This window comes from Curcuma longa, chromosome 2 (genome assembly GCF_044706935.1).
Source record: "Curcuma longa cultivar G26 ecotype Majalengka, Jawa Barat chromosome 2, ITB_CL_G26_1.1, whole genome shotgun sequence".
Taxonomy (NCBI): Eukaryota; Viridiplantae; Streptophyta; class Magnoliopsida; order Zingiberales; family Zingiberaceae; genus Curcuma; species Curcuma longa.
The window spans coordinates 3939143-3965841 of NC_133862.1; the positions used below are offsets into that span (position 1 = coordinate 3939143).

General features: G+C 30.6%; 1 protein-coding gene, 1 long non-coding RNA gene and 2 pseudogenes across 3 annotated transcripts; all 4 read left to right on the top strand.

The window, feature by feature from the left end:
- The first annotated feature begins 19 nt into the window (after positions 1-19).
- LOC141816539 (uncharacterized) lies at positions 20-1889 on the top strand. 2 transcript variants are annotated; one of them, XR_012600707.1, is made up of 3 exons: positions 20-99; positions 668-728; positions 1673-1889. It is a non-coding gene; the product is annotated as an uncharacterized LOC141816539 (long non-coding RNA). The 2 variants fall into 2 exon arrangements; XR_012600708.1 differs by having other exon boundaries at positions 668-724.
- Positions 1890-3682: 1793 nt separating this feature from the next.
- On the top strand, positions 3683-25509 carry LOC141822217 (wall-associated receptor kinase 2-like; annotated as a pseudogene).
- LOC141822218 (putative wall-associated receptor kinase-like 16) lies at positions 5783-8299 on the top strand. Its single transcript, XM_074709655.1, has 3 exons — positions 5783-6247; positions 6564-6713; positions 6933-8299. The coding sequence occupies exons 1-3, from the start codon at positions 5827-5829 to the stop codon at positions 8156-8158; spliced, it is 1797 nt and encodes a 598-aa protein (XP_074565756.1). The 5' UTR covers positions 5783-5826; the 3' UTR covers positions 8159-8299.
- Positions 19433-26699, top strand: part of LOC141822216 (wall-associated receptor kinase 5-like) — a 39125-nt pseudogene continuing 31858 nt past the window's right edge.

A 26699-nucleotide genomic window follows, 5' to 3' on the forward strand; every position in this document is an offset into this window, starting at 1 on the left:
GCTCTGGCTTGTAGGCACTTTTTGTGGTGAGTTTCTTCGAGGATCGATATCCCACTCTCTACCCCTCACTGGTTTCGCCATCGACGGCCATTTTAACAGGTAACTCTCTTCTCTCTGCTACACTTCGATAAATTACTGAAGTCGTAAGAATAGGCTGATCTTGCACAAAATTAGAGAGGATCCAGGAATCTAATAATACCCTGTGGAGATCCTTATGACCTTATGGGAAATCTCCTTTGGTTGGCTGTTTGAGAGCCAAGGATTTAGGAAAGGAATTAACTGGTTATTTGGAACCTTGCGTTATGGGAATGGTCAGCCTGGTCTAGTCCTGTTTTTGTGGCATATACCATCGGTTATCTGTTTCCTTTACCTGCATCTTTTTATTGAATTTGATCTGTTGTAGTATGAAGAGGAGAGATCAGTAGAGAATCCTTATAAAAACCCATGGATTATATTTTAGCTTACTCCAGCAACCATAAATTATTCATCATACAAAGATAATAGATATTAGAATATCACAATTTAATTATGTATGATATTTTGAACTTGGGACTTATATTAACTACGTTGAAGCACACTGCATGGTGAAACAATTATATATATATATATATATATATATATATGTATGTGTCATTGTATTTAGAAAAGTTATTTATTCTAATTACAGGACATTGAACCGGATTTTGGATGGAGGTTATTTTCTGATACGGACCAGTTTCGGAAGGCGGGTACCTTATCTTATTTTTTTTAGATAAGTTATTTGACATGTATAGTTTTGCTATAGCTAGTAGTAATTCTGTTTATGCTTTTATATATGCCTTGGTATATCACTACTTGCTCATATTTGTTGTATATCATTCTTACCTGATACCTGTTTAGTTCTTTAGCATATTGATACTTGCCATGCGTAGCGTATATAGGTGCATCAAAGTAGTGATATACCGTTCTTTATTTGGGCATTGTCTATCCACTAGATATACCTTGTATGCATTAGCTTCATGCACCATCCTTGCATGATTGCATGCTGGCGATCGTCGGCTCCTTTGTAGTTGAGCCCGTCGTCAGTTACATGATCTGCACACACTGCCACTCATGGGTTAGTGGTACATCAGGAGGGTGTGTGCAGTTGCTCTGTCATGCTCCGCTCGGCCGCTCAGGGGTAGTGGTTCCGCAGCGTGGTAGCATACAGGGATCCCTCCTTCGCATCGTGACACGAGGAGATGAGAGCTTTGCTCCCCCATATGATTTGGGGCAGGAGGATAGGTGTACTCCGACAGCATCCTGTCCACTCGGTCACTCAGGAGCAGTGATGGCAGAGTGCACAGTTGTCACAGCCCTACCCACTCGACCTCACCATCGTGGTGACGGTGGCTGACTGGTGTCAGGGGTGACCATGTCATTGCATCATGTGCATACTGCATGGATTGCATTTATGCTTGCTGCATTTTGGTTGTTGCATTTGTTTGACATGCACATACAGGATACCTGATGCATTTTGGTAGGAGATTCTGGTATGTACAGCTCTTTTCATTCTTCCAGTTTTGCATTTCTTACTATCCTTTCAGGAGGCTGTACTGTTATGATCATTACTGCTAGGGATAGTTTACTATACATGTCTATTGGATATCCGCTGAGTTCTTTGAACTCATCCCGTTGATTTTATTCTTTTCAGGTTGATGTCAGTCTGGAGCTGTGCTGCTAGTCCCCTATCGAGATGATGCCGTCTCTTTGGTTTTTGTTTTATTATGTTATCGATAGATATGTTTCAGAACTTAAATCTGTCTTGTGGATTTTCATACACATGTTTTGGGTTGTGGTATGCATGCTATAAAATAATAGTTGTGGATGATTATTTCGGTTTTAGTACTTGTGTTTAGTTATGTTATGTTTATGGATTGTAGCCGTGTAGGCTTATTTGTGGCCTTGTAGGCCTTCTTTGTCATATATGTATACAGGGAATTGCAATTGTTACAAGGGTCAGCCATCTGCTGACATTTGTTGACCAAGTAGTAGCTACAAATATAATTGTGAATTTTTGAAATTTGCACTCTTTAATACATTTGACACAAACTCATTGAGATATTTAGAGATCATCATATCCACTTCCAGACATCACAAATGGATTCCTTAGAGCCTCCTAAGTCTACCTATGCTAAAAATTCTCGATTCTGTACAATATATGACCATCAACAAGTTTGGCCAAAACTCACTGATGACCCTACATAGCTCAAAATTGAGTCAAACTAGGACTAATGTGTTCCTTGCAACTCTCTGAGTCTCACTATGTCCTCAAACCAAACCTCCAAAGCTTGGATTGCATCAAGTGAGTTTTTAAAATTTGCACACCCTTTAGTAAATTTGACACATTCACTAAGGAACCCAGGATCAACATACCCACTCTTAGATACCATATCAAGTGTCTGATCCTCAATAATCTACTTGAACTCCACTCTCCTCATATTAAGTGTTCGGTCCTCTATAATTCCACTTGGACTTTGTCCTTGCCAATTCTCTATTGGATTTTAAAACTTTAAGTGTACAAGTTAATGTTGACTTATCAAGTCTTTCAGCACCTAGAGGCCTAGCCTCCGAGACTTCATCAATTATTAAAGTTTATTCCTTAAACTTTAATATTACCTAATATTCAATCGACTTTAATCTATTTAGATTTCATTATATTACTCGCCAAGTACTAAGTCCTTTATAACCTACTTCAACTTGTCAAGATTCAATTCTCTATGATCTACCTATACTTCAATGCTTATCAAACATCTAATTCTTCTTAACTTGTTCAACTCTAAATATTCAATTCGCTATAACAGGTTTGAACTTTCACACGTGTTTAACATTCAGTCGTCCATTATAATTTGTTAGGACATTGAATCCAATTGTAACATCTTTGAATGTGCTTTAATTGAGAGAGCTTTGTTGACCAAGTGCCTTAATATAGCGACTGGTAGTGGTGCAAGAGAAAATGAAAGCTTTAATTAGCTTAACCACGTTTTCTAAATTGCATTAACTCATAAGTCAGTCAACTCTACAAAACTAACAACATTTGACAATTCTTCTGCTGAACTTTGAAAATCAAGGATGTATCGTTCATACCTACAAATACAATTGATTAATGAGCTATATAATTAGAAGAGTTAACAGCTAGCGAAATTAATTAGTTTACATGAATCTCCGTGTGAAATTAGTTATTGTACAAAAACTGCTATCATGACTTATAATGCAATGATAATGTGTGCATAGTGGAGATATGGAATCCAAGTAAGGTGTGAAAATAATAGCTCAATTGAAGTTTCCAAATATAATATATATAATTAAGTTTAAACTATATTTATTAAATTTTATTAGTTCATGCACAAGTCAGTCAACTCTACCTTTTTCTCTTTTTTTTTGTTGTTGTTTTGCATCTCAATTATTCACAACGCGTATAAGACTAAAATAAGGATATGACAGAAAAGTCAATAAGGAAATTAACTTGTAAAGAATTGTGTTAATTTCTTTCATTGAAGTGACAGTGATAGTACCATTTTCTGAAGTCAAGTCTACTACTAATAAATTATTATTATTCCAAAATGCAAAATTATTATTTTGTGGTCGATGTGAATTTCATAGAGCACGACACTTTGTCTATATAAAGAATTCGATGATTGTGTTTTTTGTTACAGATCGAAATCGTAAGAGAAAGAGGACGTTTGATATCTACAATAGGCACAGGTCAGTACTTTCTCTTTGCTCCTCCTTATCTTAATGAACCAATGTTTATTTTCTCCAAGGTTCATTTCATTCCACTATTTGAATAAATAATTTGAGGGGAAATAGTTTATTTTAAAGATTAATTCAATCTATTTTACTATATATTTTAATTTGAATGAGAAAACTTTATTACACCTCTATGAAATATAATATTTATGTAAAATTTTGGTAATTTTAGTTGTTTTAAGGGGATTACCTAGATTTTTATGGTTTTCTTTTAATTTAAAGTTACCTTGTGATAATCTAAGCAGTAAGTTTCAACAACAAATAGACAAATTAGCTAAACAACTAGAATATATATAAAAAGAAACAAGCAATATAAGAGGAATCTCTCAAGCAGCAAAGTAAAAATGAGAATATATACCTAATTCCTTAAAATAAAATTTGCAATTTTGCAACATGATCTAAACATTTTCAAGAATCACAACGAAGTTCTTTGAAAATTTTAATAATATAAAAAAGACTAATTAAGATGACCTGCTCATCAAGTTAATTAAGATTATTTGAATCAACCCAATAGAATTTGCTAGGTGAATCACTCAAAAATTAGTGGAAAGATGAGATAAAATTATTTGGTTCTAAAAGTAAAAACAACTGAATTTTTTTCTTTTTAATTTCTTAAACATGCATTGCATTTGTCTATTCCAACTAAATTAATTAAATTTTCTTTATTTTCTATTGCAAGAGCAAGAATATTCTATTTTTGAAAGAAGAGAACAAATATTTATTGCAACCTCGTGATTAATTAATTAGTACAATCATGCAAACTCATTTTTGGAAGTGATATGATATTTGTTCATTAATTGCATGTAATCCCTTGAAGTAGTTTATTTTATCAAATTGATGGCTTATATATGTATGTGTATATTTGGAAAACTTATCAATCTTTAGACTCTATTAATTCATTGTATACTTTTTTTATGGTTGATTTATAGGACAATATAATGGGATTCACCAACCTATTGCTGCTATCGAGTACATTATTGATATTCATGGAGGGTTTCATAAGTTGGGCAATGGAAAATGACAATTTTACTCTCTCTTCCAACTGTTCTAAAACATGTGGTGATATAAAGATTGAGTATCCTTTTGGCATTGAAAGTGGTTGTTTTAAGACTGTTGGATTTAATCTTACTTGTGCAAATAATTCTAATCCTCCAAAGCTCCTATTGGGGGATGGCACTATCCAAGTAAGGAATTTTGATATGGAGAAGGGTTTAGTCTACATCGAATCACCACATGTCATATTGAATGTAGATGAACAATCCATCAACACCACATTGATCAATCTTCAAAATTTACCTCTCTCTTTTTACTTACGTTTAGCTTATTTTAGAAGATTTGTTGAGGTTATGAGCAGCAATACTTTGTATGTAGTCGGTTGTAGTGCTACTGCCACTATTCTTGATGCTGATACCACTGGTACAATAGGTGCTTGTTCTACAATATGTTCCCCTGCCAATAATTCAACTACCGAGCAGAGATTTTCATTCGATGATGGATATTGCAGTATTGATTTGTATAATGCAAATTCTAATCAAGAATCATGGGATATTCAATTAACTCGACTCGTTGAGAATGAACATCATATGATCAACAACACTAACTCCGACATCACAGCTATCATATTCGATTGGGAATCCACTAGTGATGATGACTACCAAAGACTTATAAACCATAGGAATACAACTGGAATTATGGCCTCTCTCTCTTGGTACATCAGTGACCATACTTCATGCAAAGAGGCCATGAAGAGGATTGACACTTATGCATGTCGTAGTCAGAAAAGTGAATGCTATGATGTCCTTCCTGAAGATGCATCTACTTGAATGAAACCATTGGTTATAATTGTCAATGTTCTTTGGATTATGTCGGCAATCCCTACCTGCCTGATGGATGTCAATTAGGTAATGATTCTAAATCTCTTCTATATATATTTTCTTGTGAAAGTATGCATGCATGCTAATTAATTAAACTAAATAAATTAATGGTGTCATGTGTCTATGTTTACAGATCAAAATTTTACATCCTCTCCTGTGAAAGATTGTCCAACTGAATGTGGAAATGTTACAATTTTCTTTCCCTTTGGGCTACAAAAGGGTTGTTATCAGAGACAGAGGCTTTGCTCTGTTATGCAACACAACCTCCCACCCTCCAACTCTTCTATATCAAGACTATTATGTAGTGAGCAAAATTTCATTGGACGAAGGGCAATTGGAGTACACAAGTCTTGATGGTTATGATTACTATTCATATAATAGACGTTCACATTTCACTTCCTCGAAAGACCAGAGTATCATTAATTGGGTAGTGGCCTACCAATCTTGCAAGAATGCTACAAAAGACATGATCACTTACGCATGTATCGATGAGCACAGCATATGTTTGGATGTCAATGACACAAGAGATAGCCAAGTTATGGGTTACCGATGCAATTGCTTGGATGGCTACCATGGAAATCCTTACCTCCGTGATGGATGTCAAGGTACTAATTAAAAGCATCCTTTCTCACTTTTTACAAGATTTGTATGCTACATGAAATTTAGATATGTGAAAAAAAAATTGTGATATTAAATAGCATGAAAATAATTGTAGATATTAAATAGCATACAATTATATCTAACCATTGGTGCAAGCTTGTTCAATATATAAATTTCTTAATACTACTTACTTGCTATACTTTTATATTAACATTTCTTGAATACAACTTTGGAATATTCTTTTATATCAATGCAAATTTAGTAAAATAATTATATATAACTTAGACATGAGAATTATTGATCAAGTTTTTTGAATTTTAGATATCGATGAATGCAACTCTTCTTTGCCTGTTTGCAATGGAATTTGCATAAACACAAAAGGTGGCTTCGATTGCATATGCCCTCCGGGAACATCAGGAGATCCTTTACATGGAGCATGCGTCCCTAACGGAAAGAAAAATCTGTTATTAGGTAAGATCTCAACTAATTAAGTAGATTGTATACAAAATGGAGAGTATTGATTTTTTACTTAGTTTCTTATCATTATGTGATAAAATAAATTAAAATAATAAAGCAAACTGAATATAAAATGAATACTAGACATATATTATTAAACATGGATCATTAAAAAAATGACTAAGCTATCATAGTTGATAGAAATTTTGAATCTTATATTGGTATGTGATGCAGGGGTTCTCCTTGGGGCAAGCATTGGAACAAGCCTTTTGCTTTTATGCATATCATTGATCATCCTAAGTAGAAAATGGAAGTTGCGAAATCAAAAGAAAATTAGACAAAGGAACTTTCATCAGAATCATGGTTTATTGCTCCAACAACTAATCTCTACAAGTGAACATGTTGAGGAGAAAACAAATATATTTTCTTTAGAAGAAATAGAAAAGGCAACAAATAATTTTGATGAAACTAGAATACTTGGAAGGGGAGGACATGGAATTGTTTATAAAGGAATTCTATCAGATCAACGAGTCGTTGCCATAAAAAAATCAAAAACTGTTAAAAGGAGTGAGATCGACCAATTTATAAATGAGGTTGCAGTTCTTTCTCAGATTTGTCATAGGAATGTAGTTAAGCTATTAGGATGCTGCTTGGAAACGGATGTTCCTTTGTTGATTTATGAATTTATCTCTAATGGGACTCTTTCAGATCATCTTCATGTTTCACATGGTGAATCTAAATTATCATGGGATGATCGCCTTAGAATTGCCACAGAATCTGCAAGTGCACTTGCCTATCTACACTCGGCTGCTTCTATATCTATTTTTCATAGAGATGTTAAGTCATCAAATATTCTTTTAGATGATACTTTTAGAGCAAAGGTATCAGATTTTGGAGCATCAAGATTTATTCCTATTGATCAAACACACATAGTTACTGCAATACATGGTACCTTTGGGTACTTAGATCCAGAGTATTATCATACTAGTCAGTTAACAGAGAAAAGCGATGTTTATAGCTTTGGAGTTATTCTTCTTGAGCTTTTAACTGGAAAGAAACCAGTAAACTCAACAAATGATGGATCACAACAAAATCTAGCAATGAATTTCCTTCAAGCAATGAGAGAGAACATGCTATTTGATCTGATAGAAGATCGTATTTTGCATGAAGGAACAAAGCAAGAGCTTCTTGAAATAAGTAGTTTGATAAAAGTATGTCTAAGCTTGAAAGGTGTAGAAAGACCTACAATGAAGGAAGTTGAGTATAGATTGCAAAGTATGAGAAAGACTAGAATGAAGAAAAGAGGAGTTTGTATTCCAGAAGGCATTGAGGAGACTGAATATTTACTCAATATGTCAATTCACTCTTCCTCAGAATTGATGGGCCAAATAGATCAAGCAAATTCAAGAAATTATAGCTTAGAAAAGGAAATCATGTGGTCACAAAATTACCCTCGGTAGGTAGGTTTATTTGAAGCATATGCAAGCATGTATAATTTGCATCCATTTGTTATCATCTTGAACTTAGTACAAGCTAAGTAATTCTACAAGTATTGTACTGTGTACTATCTTGTCTCTAAATAAAGATAAAATGAATTTCTAGTTTGTGATACTAGCATATATGACTAGTTTTAAGGATATATGATATTTGTATATTTACTGCAATTATATTGGTACCTAAAAGATTTTAGTTTCATTTTTTCACCATGTAAACGAAACTATATTATGCTAATACTAATCATGTGCTCTTTCAACTTGTACTCAACTTTTTCTTTTTTAAAATTCTAGAATAATTTTTTTGGATCTTTTTCAATATTCATTGCATAGATATCAAGTTTATAAGTATTTGGAAGTATGATATGAACTAGATAAGATGTTTAAAGAGGAATAATTTATATGATCAATTTTTTTACATAAATTTTCTTGTTCCATTTTTCTAAAAATTCATTTCAACGATTGAAGTATATATTATAATGATAGAATTGTGATTCATGGCATGCTTCAAGTGTAATTGTATCTAAGGCAAACCTATTGAAGGATCCATATGTTTAAACCCATCCAAGGCAACCTTTAGTGAGAAAATAGATCAACCAAGGCGTTGTAGGGTCCCAAGACATTCCACAAATCCGTGTAACAACTCAATTACAACCATAATAAATCCAAATTTTGAGAGAGGCGTGAATATCTTAACTAGATAAATTTAAAAAATAGGCTTTGCCCCTTGAGTATAGTCATCAGGGCTAAGATCCTCATCTTCTTTGAATTCTCAAATACCTTGTTAATATATCCTTAAAATAAAATTGGCCATCATATATGATACTTTGAGAACCTCCAAATCATGTACCTAGTTCTTTTTAGTAGGAGTTGACATATCCAAGTTGACGATCTTCCTAGTGGACATGTCTTCACCTTTTGGCAAATTATCTAGGGTTTTTCATTTGCTTCAATGGTTCCATATTCATTATTTAATACCATCGAATTTCCACTAGAAGGAACATTTAATGTGAAATTTATGTAAATATTGTTTTTGAAAATAATGTTTGATTGTTAAAAAAAGTCATCCACCTCAATATAATGTATAATTTGCTAGTTCTTAAGCACCACTGTTGGCACAATCGATCACTGATCAAGGTTGATCAAACTCGAGTTAGATTTTAATATTTGATCAATATGTTAGTTGGTCGAGTGAAATATCCAGTAGGTTAAGGTTAATCAGATACTTGACAGTCAATCAATATGTTGGTTTGATTCAGTAAGAGTCAAATATGTCAAGGTAGTTTGATTCAATAAAAGTCAAATAGGTCAAGGTTGACCAAATACTTGACAAAGAAGTGGAAAATCCAAATAGGTCACAGTTCACCGAATACTTGTTGATCGAAAGTCCAATATAGAGTTGGCACGAGACGGAAAGTCCAAGTGGATCATAGTTGATCAGACACTTAGTGATCAAAAGTCTACCAAAGAGTTGGTAAATGAAAAGTCCAAGTAGGTCATGGACGATAGGATACTTGACGATCAGAATTCGAACATTGAATTGGCACAAGAAGAAAGTCCAAGTGGATCATAGTTGATCGGACACCTATGATCGGAAGTTCAACGCGGAGTTGGCACAAGAAGAAAGTCCAAGTGAGTTACGATTGATCGGACACTTAGCGGTCAGAAGTCTAACATGGAGTTGGCATGAGGTATTAAGTTCCGACAGGTCAAGATTGATCGGATACTAGGAAACGAGGAAGTCTCGACAGATCAAGATTGATTAAATGTTAGACAATGAGAAAGGCCCGACAGGTTAAGTTTGACCAGATGCTAGACAACAGGAAGTCTCGACAAATCAAGGTTGGATATCAGACAAAGGAAGTATTAGTTGGTTGAAGTAACTAGAAATCGAACAAAATGAGAATTCGACTTTCGCCAGATTGATACAAGAGTATTAATCGATTGGCAAGGAGAATCGATTGACTAACGGACATAAAATCTCAAAAATATTATTACTACAGTACTAATACAATGTTGCTATAGAAACTGTGAGCATTATTTAGTCACTTGCTCGGCTTGATCAGTTAGGTTCTTGACAAGTCAATGGCTTGATCTTGTGGAGCAATAGTACATGACGATGGTGATTATATCTCTTTCAAATTCTCACAGCACCTGTTTGGCTATCGAAGGACCCTTTCCAGTGGTAGATATATGCACTGCTTTCGTTCGGCTGCATACGACCCTTAGGCGCATGGGCTACACGTCTTTAGGCTACGTGCGTGGGCTAATTAAGTACTTTGCGCTTTTGTTGCCACATGTAGTGTTTTTGACCCATCTTAATTTGATCTCGTCAAAATAGAACTCTAAATATTTTAATTTTGTACATAGTCAATTTTTTAGATTTTATAGATCTCATTTTCCAACCAATTTCTCACCCCTTGTAGTTCCGTAAAAATCAACATTCATATCAGTTAGCGTTAATATGTTCGCATCTATAGACCTCATGAAGGTGTCATTATTTTTATTTGATTTAATTGGATCAACTCTTAATAACTTATATAGTTTTGAATATTAATTTCTCATTTATTAAAAAAATTAATTTATAATGATTTACTTGTGAAATATACATCTATACCCATATTCAACTTATAGATTATGAAAAAATTTTATTTTTGGATATATCATTGATATGTATGCAATTCATGGTTGTTTAATTTTTTAAATAATTTTTTATTTTTAAATCTCATTTGCTTGCGACAATGTTGCACACACTAGCTAGAGTCATTGTAGAAATCTTTAAGCATCGTGTGTGTATGTGTGTGTATATATATATATATATAATGTGGTTGTAGATATTTAAGCATGTAAGATGACATTATTCCATTATTCAATTGCAAATTATAATATTTAAATTTTTCTTATGATGATAATTGTAGAAAAGGCAGAAACTCTTGAGTTTTTGCTATATATTATGTGGCTGTAGATATTTAAGCATTTAAGATGACATTATTCAATTGCAAAATATAATATTTTGATTTTTCTTACGACGATAATTGTGGCAAAAGACTTCTGCATGACTCTTGAGTCTTTGCACCAGTCGTTGTAAATAATTAAAATATATTTAATTAAGAAGACGTCAAAATTTGAGATGTCTTTTTCTTATTTAATAGCGAGGGCCATGTTGGACCAGCAACAACTACATATCTAGTGTCTTTTTTTATTATTTTAATTTCTTTGAATGAAATAATAGTGATTGGCCTGATCACGTATTTCTTCAAGTCAAGTCCATTTTGAGATATTATTATGTCATTTGGGATTATTAAACATGCATGATCTTTATCCTTTGATCAAAGTAAATTCGACGGAGTAAAACATTCTCTCTATATAACGAAGTTAGATCCCACGGTATAATTATACTTTGGTTTAAGAAAGAGATTTGGCTGCTAGATTTGATTTCAGTATTTTGTTTTTACTTCTCTGTCTTAATTAATTAATATTTGTTTACTCTAAGATTGTGTTTAATTCACATAAATAAAGTGGAATCAAAATGAATCTTTTTCTCAATGATTTTATTTTGATGTTTAGATGAATAGTTTAAGCATGAAAGGTTCATTTCAAAGGAATAACTCAATCTACTTAACGCTTTGGGAATCATAAAACTACATTCCATGCACCTCTATCATGTTTATTATTATCTTAAACTATATTTGAGATAAATAAATTGAACCAACCAACCAAACTAAGCGAGTCAAATGAGCGCATGGGCTAATCAAGTTAGGTGGGTAGCTAGGATGAGCTAATCAAGTTGAATGGACTAATCGAGCCAAATGTGTAGGACATGACTAGCGAGCTAAAGGAGGGTGAATAACTTCGATCATGTTGAGTTGATTGCATAGCGAAAACTGAATAAATGAATAACACAACGCAAATAAAATCAGTTTTACTTGGTTCATCGCCTCCTAAGGCGACTATGTCCAATACCTAGTCCTAACGACTATTATTACTATCTTTCTCCTTCTTAAATACCTTCCGGAAGCGAAGAAGACTTTTACAACTTGTTTTTGCAATAAATACAACCACATCGGGGCTTGTGGTCCTTTGTTTGAGGAAAGGATTGTTGGATTGCAAGGGTGCAAACATAGTCCCACATCTAAAACACATGAAAAAGATCATGGATTTAAAAGGATGGAAGATATTTCCATTGGTATGAGGTCTTTTGAGGAGAGCCCAAGAACAAAGTCATGAGGGCTTAGGCCCAAAGTAAATAATATCATACCATTGTGAAGATATTTTGATTCCATTGGTACTAATAATTCCAACCTAAAGGCTTTAAATGAAAGGTTTCAAGGAGATTTTTAAGGTCGGATCTTGAGGCATTAGAGGCATTGTTGCATTTTCTACCATCAAGAGGTAATCCAAAGTGACAAACAACGGAATCAAGGTTTCCATTGTGCATTCAAACGATGAGCATAAAATCAAGACGAGAAGCGATCGGAGTTATTCAGCCCCTCTAGCTCGCACGGGTCCTAACAACTACTCTTAATATAGTACATCACATTCATGTTTGAGCCTCTGAAAAAGATTTAAATGATTTTTTAGCCTAAAACCTGGCCATTATGGGATCACCCTATAATAAATTATAGATATCTAAATAAGTTTTAATTTAATATATTGTGCATCCCGTGATTCAACCCAAATCAAAAGTTATGACCTCTCAAAGTTTAAGATTTAACTTTCACGTTATACAACTACGGTTTTATAGCTGCTAGAACTGCGTGGTAGGGTTGAACCACGAGACGCACAAAATATCAAATCAAAGTTCGTGCAAAGATCTTCCATTTGCATATTATATTATTTTGGTGAGACATGTGAAGGAGTAAATGTTAAACTCGAATCTTGGCAAGAAACATTAGAAGTGAAAAGTTTTAGGCTTAGTAGAGTAAAGATAGAATATATGAAATTTAAGTTTAGTAATATTGAAATTTAAATTAAGATAGAAGATGATGAGTTATTTGTAACTGAAAGTTTTAAATATTTAAGATTATTTCTACAAAAGTAGGGAGGGATTGAGAGAGATATTTTTCATAAAATACAAATGGAATGGTTGAAATAGAGGAGAGTGTCAAATGTCTTTTGTGAACATAAAATACCTTTAAAACTTAAATTTTTTTTATAAAATAGCGGTTAGACCTGTTATGTTATATGGAACTAAATGTTGGGCTATAACTCGAGCACATAAGCAAAAGATAAAAGTTGCAGAGATGAAGATGTTAAAGTAGATGTGCGAACATACAAGAATAGATAAGATAAGAAATAAAAATATTAAAGTGAAAATTGGGGTTCCACCTATTGAAGAAAAACTCAAGGAGACATGTTTAAGATGGTATAGATATGTACATAGATGACCAATAAATATTCTAGTTAGGTAATGTGAGACTATGACAAATATGTACATAGAAATAGGAAGATAAAAAAAGACTTGGTTAGTAAAAGTAAAATAAGATAAATTTTATTTAAATATAAATGAAGATATAGTAGGGGATAGAGCCCACATAGAAGGATATATATAGGATCCCACCTAGTGGGATAAGACTTGGTTGTTGTTGTTGTTCCTGCATCATTCTCTCCAAGGTGGAGAAAATTCACCCTCGAATTCCTAATCATATTATCATCAGAAACGTTGTCAACATATTATTGTCTTTTCAGTGGCATGCTGACACAAGATCAGTTCGGCTCTAATACCAATTGATGTAGTAGATAACTATTGATTCCGTTGATTCGAACATAAATACTAGAAATAATGATGTAGCATATAACTATTGATTCTGTTGATTCAAACACAAATATCAAAAATAATCTTTTAAACCCTGTTATTTGATAAAATATCAAGAGATAAGCAATCAAATTTAACGTTTGAGAAGAAATGACACGGTCACAAATCCTTATTGATAAAAAACTAAAAAGCCCAAAATCAATTAAATAATAATTTAAATAGAATCGAGATCCTAACATTACAAACATGAAAATATCCTCAAAATTCTAACTCACCAAAAAATAATAATAATAATTTAAAATTAAATTGCTCTTCTATTCCCGCATCACTTAGGTTGCATGAGCGACCTAGGCAACTTGCGGCCTGGGCTACACGTCCATGGCTCGTGTGTGACTAACGACGTGTTCCTTTAGTGCCACAGGTAGTTTTTCCAAGCCTTCTTCTACCTTATCAAAGCATAACTTTAAATATTTTAATTTTTTACCTAACCAATTTTTGAGATTTTATTAATCTTATTTTTTAGTCAAATTCTCACCTCTTCATGGCCCCTCAAAAATCAAAATTCATGCACATTAGAGTGATAATATATCCACCATGTCTATCGACCTTGCTCATGAAGGAGTTACTATTTTTGTCTGATTTAATTCAACAATCCTTCCTACCTTAAATAATGTCGAATATTAATTTTTCGTTCATGAAAAAAATTGATTTATAATGGTTAATTTACGAAATATCTATCTATATCCATATTTAACTTATTGATTACGAAAATTAATTTTTGATATGTTTCTGAATATATATATTGTTGATATGTATGAAATTCATGGTTGTTTAATTTTTCAAATAATTATTATTTTAAAATCTCATTTGCTTGTGACAATGTTGTAATCACTCGAATCATCATGGAAACCTTTAATCACTATCATATGGTTGTAGATATTTAAGCATTTATGATGACATTATTCGATTGCAAACTATATATATAATTAGAATGTTTATATGATGATAATTGTGGCAATTATTGGCTATCAAAAACAAAAAAAAAAAACTTTTGCATGACTCTTGAGTCTCTGCAGCAGTCGTCGTAGACCCTGCAACAGTCGTCGTAGATCCTGCAGCAGTCGTCGTAGACCCAGAACGTTATATTTGGGTTCTAAGTGAAGTGGGGCACATAATTAAATAGACTTAAACTAACTATTAAAATAGACTTAACAAGCAATCAGATTTGAGATATCTTTCCTTATCTTAATGGTGAGAGCTACTGATAAATAGAGATGTGGAAAATGAAATATAAATTGAAGACAAATATATGTGACTATTCTTTTGTGGAAAATCAAAGATTTATTATCACATTTATAAATGCAATGAGAAGAAGAGTCAACAATGAAATCAACTTATATGGTATTTTTTTTTATTCGATGGAAATAACCGTGCTTGTACCAAAGTTTCCATTATCTTTCTTGGGTCTTTTTCAATGGTCATTGCAGAAGACTTTTTTTTTATTAGGAGAAGACTTATTTTTTATAATGGTAATAATTAAATACGATGACTATTCTTCTATGGAAAATCAAGGATTTATTACTATCATACTTAAATACAATGAGAAGACTAGTCAACAAGGAAATCAACTTACATGGAATTCTATGAAACAACACAAATTGCACAAAAACTTCTATCATGTTTCTTGGCTCTTTTTCAATGGCCATTGCAGAAGACTCTTTTTGGTTAAGAGAAGACTTAATTTTTATAATGGTCATTGCAGAAGACTCTTTTTGGTTATGGGAGCGTTTGGTTGGGGGTTATCATTGATAACCTTGGTTATCTGTCTAAAGTTATCAACGATAACCTTGTTTAATTTGGTTCAGGTTATAATCGATTTCCAAATAATGCAATATCACCGTCACATCAGCAAATAGGTTATACCTGAGAATCTGATTACCTTGACAGCCTAAGATTTTCTACAATTCCGGAGGTTAATAAATATTTTTTTCATGATTACCCTTCTATTTTAAAATTCAGTTAATTAAAATATATTATAAAATCTAATTGAAACTGAGTTAATTAATTTAATAAATTTTAATTTAAAGATTTATAAATTTAAAAGAGATAATTTATTTTAAATTTAAAAAAATAAAATTAATGAATTATATTTATTTATTTAATAAATTATTTTATTAAAATAATTATTTTAATGAATTATTTTATTAAAATATATATAAATTAATGTTAAATTTTAAAGAATAAAATTCATAAATTATGTTTATTAATTTAATAAATTATTTTATTAAAATAATTATTTTAATGAATTATTTTATTAAACAAAATTAATGAATTATATTTATTAATTTAATGAATTATTTTATTAAAATAATTATTTTAATATATTATTTTATTAAAATATACATAAATTTATGTTAAATTTTAAAAAATAAAATTAATAAATTATGTTGATTAATTTAATAAATTATTTTATTAAAATAATTATTTTATTAAAATAAAATTAATGAATTATATTTATTAATTTAATAAATTATTTTAATAAAATAATTATTTTAACAAATTATTTTATTAAAATATATATAAATTTATGTTAAAATTTAAAAAATAAAATTAATAAATTATGTTTATTAATTTAATAAATTATTTTATTAAAATAATTATAATTTAATGAATTATTTTATTAAAATAAAATTAAATGAATTATATTTATTAATTTAATGAATTATTTTATTAAAATAATTATTTTAACAAATTATTTTTTAAATATATATAAAATTATATTAAATTTTAAAAAATAAAATTAATAAATTATATTTATTAATTTAATGAATTATTTTATTAAAATAATTATTTTAATGAATTATTTTATTAAAAATACATAAATTTATTTTAAATTTTAAAAACTAGAAATAAATTATATTTATTTTTTAATATATTATCAATTTATTATCATCATTAATATTATTAATTTGATTTAATTTATTTGACTCAAGGGTAATATAGTAAATGTTAAACTGGTTATATTTTATTCCCTCCAAATAAATAAGTTGAACCAAATAACATTTGGTTATATTTTATACCCCATAACCTTGGTTAAGTGATTACCAGATAATCACATAACCAAGGTTATATATGATAACTTAAACCAAACACACTCTTATGTTTTCGCAGCAGTCGTCGTAGACCCAGAATGTTATATTTGGGTTCTAAGTGAAGTGGGGCACATAATTAAATACTTAAACCAACTATTCAAATGGACTTAACAAGTCGTCAGATTTGAGATATCTATCCTTATCTTAATGGTGAGGGCTACTGATAAATAGAGATGTGGAAAATGAAATATAAATTGAAGACAAATATATGTGACTATTCTTATGTGGAAAATCAAGGATTTATTATCACATTTATAAATGCAATGAGAAGAAGAGTCAACAATGAAATCAACTTATATGGAGTTCTATTTTTATTCGATGGAAATAACCGTGCTTGTACCAAAGTTTCTATTATCTTTCTTGGGTCTTTTTCAATAGCCATTGCAGAAGACTTTTTTTTTATTAGGAGAAGACTTATTTTTTATAATGGCAATAATTAAATACGATGACTATTCTTCTATGGAAAATCAAGGATTTATTACTATCATACTTAAATACAATGAGAAGACTAGTCAACAAGGAAATCAACTTACATGGAATTCTATGAAACAACACTGATTGCACAAAAGCTTCTATCATGTTTCTTGGCTCTTTTTCAATAGCCATTGCAGAAGACTCTTTTTGGTTAAGAGAAGACTTAATTTTTATAATGACAATAATTAATGGAGGCATGGAGCCTGAGTGCGGTGTGACATTTTAGAACTTAAATTGACGTAAACCTAATTATTGTATGATCTTCCAACTAATTACTTATTCTAAAAGTATTATAGTTGGATGTCAATCATTTTTTATAGAAAATATAAATATTAATTACTAAAATAAAAAAGATGTACCTAGATAATATTTCAGCATTAACTTTCTTACCAATCTATTTGATCGTGCACACTTTATCTCCCATAAATTCTTCTTTATCAATTGACTATATTATATTCATTTTGCTTGGTTAATAGTCAACTGACTAATCACCTAAAAGATTAAAGATTAGGTCAGTTGAATTTTAATGAGACAATGTCTTTATATATATTAACTATGACGTGTTGGTCAAGCAATGGTTGTGAGTCTAGTGACCCATGAATAATAGAGGTATAAAAATGATCAAAATTCAAAAGGATATTCTTTTTTTATTAGAATCAAAGAGTATCTCTTTTTGATTTATTATCAAAAAGACATCCTAGCTCATTTTTATATATTTTACTTTTCAAAATTGTCCTTAGTTTTTTACTTTATTATAGTAGCTAAAAGATCATGACAACTATATAATTATAATAGTTATGATCTCATAACTATTATACAATTATAACAGTTATGATTTTGTAATTATTATAACTGTATAATTATAATAGCTATGATCTCGTAACTGCTACAATATATAATACCGATTAGTATTGATAAAAAAAATAAACTGTCTATATTGTAACAACTATGATTTGTAGCTGTTATATGATCTTGACATACATTGTAATGTTGACCAACATTAACCTGAGATAAAATGTCTCTATTATAAAAATTTTAAACTGTAATTGTCACAACATAATATTATTAATATTAATCAGAATCATAGTGTTGCTATATATAATATAATACTAACTAGTGTTGATCAAAATAAAGTATTGTTATAATATAATTTATTAGTATTGATTAGAATTGAAGTATTTATATGTAATAGTTATAATTCATGACTGTTATAACATAGTTATTTTGTTAATTAGAATTGAAGTGTTTATATTATATTAGTTATAAACATATAGCTACTATAATACCCTTTTGATACTAAATCAAAAAGATGCTTCTTTGACGATTTCAATAAAAAAAAGGTGTCCTTTTCATTTTTGTCCTATGAAAATAATACCTCAATTATAATATACAATTAACTTTAAGCACATTTACTAAGTTGCATTACTTCACGACTCAAGCAACTCTACAGAAGAAGCCTATATATATATATCAGAACAACAGCTAACTATTCTCCTATGTAAAATGAAAAATATATGATTGAAATTTCATGCACAATGTATATACATGCATGGCACGTATAAGATTAAAATAAAATAAATAACATATAGAAGATTAAAATAATGATATGGCTAAAAGGTGAGCAAGGAAAATAATTTCTATCCATTTCTGTTTTAATCTCTTTAAATGAAACGATAGTGATTGGCCTGATCACATATTTCTTGAAGTCAAGTCCACGCTGACATATTATTATTTTATATGGGATTAAAAATACATGATTCTTATTCTTTGATCAATATTGATTCCACGTAGCACAACATTATCTCTATATAAAGAACTTAGATCCCACGGGATAATTGTACTTTGGTTGAAGAAAGAAGCCGTAATCAATCAAGTTAGTGAGTTGGCTACCAAATTCGATATAAGTATTTTCTCTTCACTTCTATGCGTCTTAATTAATTAATATTTAGTTACTATAAGATTGTGTTTAATACACATAAATAGAGTGGAATCAAAATGATTCTTTTTCTCAATGATTTTATTTTGATGTTTAGATGAATAGTTTAAGCAGGAATGGTTCATTTCAAATGGTTGGGCATATCAAGTTAATGGATTCTCTAGTTCACCTAATGGTTGGTTAAGATAGACTTAATTGATTCAATTGATAAGACTTTCTTTATTTGCTAGCTGACTTGTTGAGCTTGACTGATTGGAATATTGAATAGATCAATTGAGTCAATTTTATATATTATGTTGGCCAGTACGATTGAATAAATCAAACTCACGATGGACTCAATATATTAAAAAATGATTTCTAGTTCCTATAAAATTAACAATTCCACATGAAATTATGTGGACTAATGAAGGAGCTTATTTGTAAGACTTAATTAGATGAGCCAAGTCTTGAGAATTTTTAGACTTACATATCATCATGTTAATGGGTTCTCTGATGAACAAGATGTCTTGTTGTTGATACTATACATAATTGGGATGGCCTACTCGATCAAGTTAATTAAGAATATTTTGTTAGTTGAAATACTCACAAATTTATGAGATAAATTTATCATTTGTTTTGTGTATAAAACAGCTTTTTTTTTCTAATTTCTTAAACATAGATTATATTTTTAACTCTTATAATAATTATCATTTTCTCCTAAAGTAATCCAACTAAATTAATTAAATTTCTTTACTTTTTGATTGCAAGACTATTCTATTTTTGGAAAAAGAGAATAAATATATTGCAAACTCGTGATTAATTAATTGATAATGTACATCATGCAAATTCGTTCCTAGAAGTACATATATAATTTCTCTTGGAGTAGTTTTTTTTATTAATGCACACATACGTATTATGATCATTTCTCTGTTAATTGATTATATACTTTTATTAATAATTAATTTGTAGGAATATAAAATGGAATTCGCGGACATATTGCTGCTGCAAATTACATTATTGATGTCATTGAAGGGTGTCACAAGTTGGCTATCGGAAAATGAGAATTTTACTCTCCCTTCTAATTGTTCTGAATTAGTATGCGGTGACATAAAAATTGAATATCCTTTTGGCATCGGCACTAATTGTTCTTATGGTGTTGGATTTAATCTTACTTGTTCACATGACTCGGATCCTCCAAGACTCTTGTTAGGAGATGGCAATATCCAAGTAAGAAATTTTGATATACAAGAGGGGTTGGTATACATTGAACCACCATATATCACATTGAATGCCAATGCACAATTCAATAATACGGTATTGATCAATCTTAAAGATTTGCCTCTCTCTTTTAGCTTAGATTTAGTTGATTTCGGAGACAAATACATATATGGATACACAGGCAGAACCAGATTGGGTGTGGTTGGTTGTAGTGCTATTGCCAATATTGTTGATCTTGTCACCAATAGTACGATAGATGATTGCTTTACAATGTGCTCCACTATCAATACTTCAACTATTGAGCACCGATTTTTGTCCAAAAATAGACATTGTAGCATTGACTTGGATAGTGTGAGATTTAGCCAACATTCGTGGGCTATTCAATTAACTCGACTCAATGGAAATTTGGATCATATGATCATCAATAGTAACTCCAGCATCACAGCCATCATATACAATGACTACAGTACTGATGATGATGACGTCAAAAGATTTATAAACCATGGGAATAGAACTGGAATGATGACCTCTCTTGGTTGGTACTTCAATTCAACTTGCAAAGAAGCCGTGAAGAGGACCAATACTTATGCATGTCGTAGTCATAAAAGTGAATGCTATGATGTCGTTTATGCAGATCCATTACATGGAATGAAACCATTGGTTATAATTGTTGGTGTTCTTCACATTATGTCGGCAATCCCTACCTACCTGATGGTTGTCAATTAGGTGATGATTCTAAATCTCTTCTATATTCTCTTGTAAAAGTATACTTGATGCATAATTTTATAGAATTCATATATATATTACAACTAATCATCATTTGTGAGTTCGTTAACAGATAAAAATTTCACATCCACTCCTGGAAAAGATTGTGAAACCAAATGTGGAAATATTACAATTCCCTTTCCGTTTGGGCTAAAACAAGGTTGTTATCGAGATGAATACACTTTGCTCTAACATGCAATGAGACCACCCACCTCTTATATAGATATGGTGATGGTGTAGTGAGCAACATTTCATTAAAGGAAGGGCAACTGGAGTACAATGATTCTTCTGATTTTTACAAGGATACTAGGGTCATTAATTGGGTAGTAGACTATCAATCTTGCAAGGATGCTGCAAAAGACAACGCCACCTTCGCATGTATCCATGAACACAGCTCATGTTTGGATGTAAAATATGAAGATGAAGACGGATATAGATGCATATGCGAGGATGGCTATGATGGAAATCCTTACCTTCATGGTGGATGTCAAGGTATAAAAACTTCCTTTCTCACTTTGTTCAAGATATGTAGATATGTATGCATTTATGAATTTTAACTATGCATAAAAAAAATATAGACATTAAATAGTATGCACATTGACACAATTTTAATAACAGAGTTGGAAAAATATCTATAACTATATTCTTAATATGTATTGATTAATTTATTTAAAATATTATTATAATAAAATAATTTTATTTATTATTTTACACATTTATAAAAAAATACTTTTTTCATGAAAATGCCCTTTTCCATGAATATCATTTTAAATGTCTCATTTTTCACATTTATTTTTAATCAAATAATAATGTTGCTTCAACCAATAATTATATTAAGACCAAGAAATAATAATTATACTTATTGAATAATTAATATAAATAAATGTAATTTTTTTTAATTATTGTATAAAATAGTTATTTATTCAATGAAGTTAGTTAATATATATGTATTTAAATATACAGTTAAAGTACTTTTAACTAACGATATAAAATGTTTAAACTTTTAATATATTTAAATATTATTATAATAAACTAATTTTAATTATTCATTTAATAATATAAATAAATGTGCATATATAAATTAAGAATATGAATTAATATATATAGAGAGAGTGTATTGTTACCTTGCTCATCCAAATAAAAAATTACAACTCTTGCATACAATTTTGAGCTATTATTTTATATAAAATACTGAAATATCTGAAAAACAACTGTATATTGTCTTGAGCTACAATGTCCTTTCTGAATATGCATTCTACTTAAATGAAATTATTGGTTACATGTGTCCATGTTCTTTAGTTTATAATTTTTATCTACCTAATGGTTATCAATTATGTGATGATTCTAAATTCCTTCTATATTGTCTTGGGAAAGTATATATACTAATGAACTAAATAAAATAATATTATATAATGTTATAGAATTCATAGATATCAATAATGCTAATCATTCATGTGTGTATTAACAGGTATGGAAATTACATCAACTCCAGCAAAAGATTGTCCAACAGAATGTGGAAATATTACAATTTTCTTTCCCTTCGGGCTAAAAAATAAGAGTTGTTATCGAGATACCAACTTTGCTCTAACATGCGATGAAACCTCACACCCTGCAACTCTCCTATTTCAAGACAAGTATGTAGTGAGCAAAATTTCATTGAAGGAAGGGCAATTAGAGTACATTAAGACAAGTTATCACGAAGACTTCTCGACAAATCTAACTTTTCTCAACGAGCAGAGGATTATTATTAAGTGGGTAATAGATACTCAATCTTGTGACAATGCTAAAAAAAACAACGCCACCTTCGCATGTATCGATAAACACAGCACATGTTCGGATGTGAGCGAGATAGAAAATAGCCCAGAAGGTTATCGATGCAAGTGCTCATATGGCTACGATGGAAACCCTTACCTTCAAGACGGATGCCAAGGTATTAATTATTCATAGTATCCTTTCTCACTCTTTCCACAGTATATATGCTTTATGAATTTTAGGGGGAAAAATATATAAAAACATTAAATAGCAATCACAATACTCACACAATTATAATAAATTAATATAAAATCCAAGTCTTGCCGGGTGAAAAATTAACCATGTTATTTATAATATATAGATTAATCTATATATTATAAATAACATCAATATTGATTAGTTAATTTTATACATTAATATTGTAAGAAAATTACTTTTGATTTTTTTTCACATTTATATACTTAATAAGACACAGGCGTGTTTGCTTAGAGTAATAATCATATTAATATCCACAAAAATTAATTAATATATTCTCAACAATTTAATACATTCTAACAAACACTTTTTAAAATTGATTAAGATCATTGTAGTCAAGATAAATTAATTTTTTAGTTGGACTTTAATATTCAGAACCCTGCCCATAATCATGAAATTTTACCAAATTAATAAAAATTTAATGCTATAGTAATGTATATACTTCAAATATGTGATGCATTGATAAAGTGTTACGGAATTTTAGATATCGACGAATGCAATTCTTTACCAAAAGTTTGCCCCGGAGATTGTATAAATACAAAAGGAGGTTACAAGTGTTCCCCTCACAAAAGGAATTCTCTTTTACTTGGTACATCCTTACTTCTAAATAGATTTTATTTGTGTAAGAAATATTATTTCATGATTAACATTTATGTAATGATATAAATAAATAAATTTAAATTAAAAGTAACAAATCAATTTGGTGCAGGTGTCATCCTTGGTGCTAGCATTGGAACAAGTTTCTTGCTCTTTTCCATAATATTGGTCATGGTAGGCAAGAAATGGAAGCACAAAAATCAAAGGAAAATCAGACAAAAGAACTTCCACCAAAATCGTGGTTTACTTCTTCAGCAGCTAATCTCCACAAGTGATAATGTTGAGGAGAGAACAAACATATTTTCTCTAGAAGAAATAGAAAAGGCAACTAACAATTTCGATGAAACTAGAATACTTGGAAGGGGAGGACATGGGACAGTTTATAAAGGGATTCTATCAGATCAACGAGTTGTTGCTATAAAGAAATCAAAAACAGTTAAAAAGATTGAGATTGACCAATTCATAAATGAGGTTGCAATTCTTTCTCAAATCAATCATAGGAACATAGTTAAGCTTTTTGGATGTTGCCTAGAAACTGAAGTTCCATTGTTGATTTATGAATTTATCTCCAATGGAACCCTTTCAGATCATCTTCATGTTTCACAAGGTGAATCTAAATTATCATGGGATGATCGTATTAGGATTGCCACAGAATCTGTTGGAGCACTTGCCTATCTACACTCAGCTGCTTCTATATCTATTTTCCATAGGGATATCAAGTCATCCAATATTCTTTTAGATGATGCTTTTAGAGCAAAAGTATCAGATTTTGGAGCATCAAGATTTATTCCTCTTGATCAAACACACATAGTTACTGCCATACATGGTACCTTTGGATACTTAGATCCGGAGTATTATCAAACCAGTCAGCTGACAGAGAAAAGTGATGTGTATAGCTTTGGCGTTATTCTTGTTGAGCTATTAACCGGAAAAAAACCTGTCTACTCAACTGAAAGTGGGTCACCACAAAATCTAGCAAATAATTTTCTTCAAGCAACAAGAGAGAATATGTTATTTGATCTTGTTGAAGATCATATTTTGCAAGAAGGAACAGAGCAAGAGTTTCTTGAAATTAGCAATTTGATAAAATTATGCTTGAGTTTGAAAGGTGCAGAAAGACCTACCATGAAGGAAGTTGAGTATAAATTGCAAGGCATAAGAAAGGCTAGAATGAGAAAGAAAAGAGTTTGCATTCCAGAAGGCAATGAGGAAACTGAATGTTTACTTACTGTGTCATCTGACTCATCCTCAGAATTGATGGATCAGATAAATCAAGAAAATTCTAGGAATTATAGCTTTGAGAAGGAAGTCATGTGGTCACAAAATTATCCTCGGTAATTCATTTAATGTATATGCCAGCATGTGCAATTTGCATCTATTTGTTATCGTATTGAACTTGGTACAAATAATTTTGCATAGTTGTTGTATGTATACCTTGTAATGTATCTTGTATCTTGTGTTCTATATATTTATATAAATGAATTTGTAGGTTTATGAAACTGGTATAATCTTATGATTAAGGTTGGGTAATTCATATGATTAAGGTTGAACTTGAATTAATATTTATAACTCTGAGCATAATTGTTAATATATTGATCAATGAAAATTCAATGATATTTACAATTTATATTTTCAACATGTGGCATATTAATGAAGTGATATGGAATTTTAGATGTCAACGAATGCAATTCTTTCTACAAATATAGAAGAATTGCACTGAATTTTGGTGCACTGAAATTTGTATAAATACAGAAGAAAGCTACTATTGCATATGTCCCAGAAGATTTTATATATGTAATTACATCCATAAGTCTGACATTAATGTAATTATATGAACAAATAAATTAAAAATAAAAAGTAACAAGTCAATTTGGTACATGTCACATGTGTCATTCTTAGTGCTATCATTGGAACAAGTCTCTTGCTCTTTTATGTAACATTGGTCACCATAAGCAAGATATTGAAGGAAAGAAACCAAATGACCGTTCATCCTCCTCAAGGAAAAAAAAGAATCATAACGCATATTACCCTGGTGGTAAATCCTAAAAATAGTCAATGAGGCTAATTGAAATTTATCAATTTTTTATATAACATTGGTCACCATAAGCAAGATATTGAAGGAAAGAAAAAATGATAAAAATTATCAAAAATACTTTAAATATCCAAAAATTAAAAAATTTACTAAAAAATAAAAATTATTAAAATTAATAATAAAAGTCTTCAAATCTTCTTGCATCACCTTTAGTTTTCCTTCTCCTTGCTCTCCTCACTTCTTGGCAATGGCCGTCGAAGAGCCATCCAAAGCCATCAACGAAGAGGGGAAAATTCTTTTCCCTGGTCATTGATTCTCGTGCCCTTTTCTATTTAGGATGGATAAATAATTAAGTAGATTGTAGTGGAGGCCTCGTGTAGGAGTACTTCAAGTCTTAGATAATGTTTACCTTTTATGGTATACTTTGATTGGATATCATTTTGAGTATTTGAATTATTTATAGATGATACTTATAAAAATGATAAATCCCAGTAGTCTATGGACTCAATCCTTGGGGTGGCTGGCCCGGTCCCACGGAAGTTTCCCACCGACCATCAGGGTAAATCACGAAGCGCATACGGCGGCCAATCCAG

Coding starts and splice junctions, on each gene's coding strand:
- LOC141822218 (XM_074709655.1), top strand. CDS start 5,827: ATGTTACAATTTTCTTTCCCTTTGGGCTACAAAAGGGTTGTTATCAGA. Junction 6,248..6,563: donor CCTCCGTGATGGATGTCAAG/GTACTAATTAAA, acceptor TTTGAATTTTAG/ATATCGATGAATGCAACTCT. Junction 6,714..6,932: donor AAAGAAAAATCTGTTATTAG/GTAAGATCTCAA, acceptor TATGTGATGCAG/GGGTTCTCCTTGGGGCAAGC.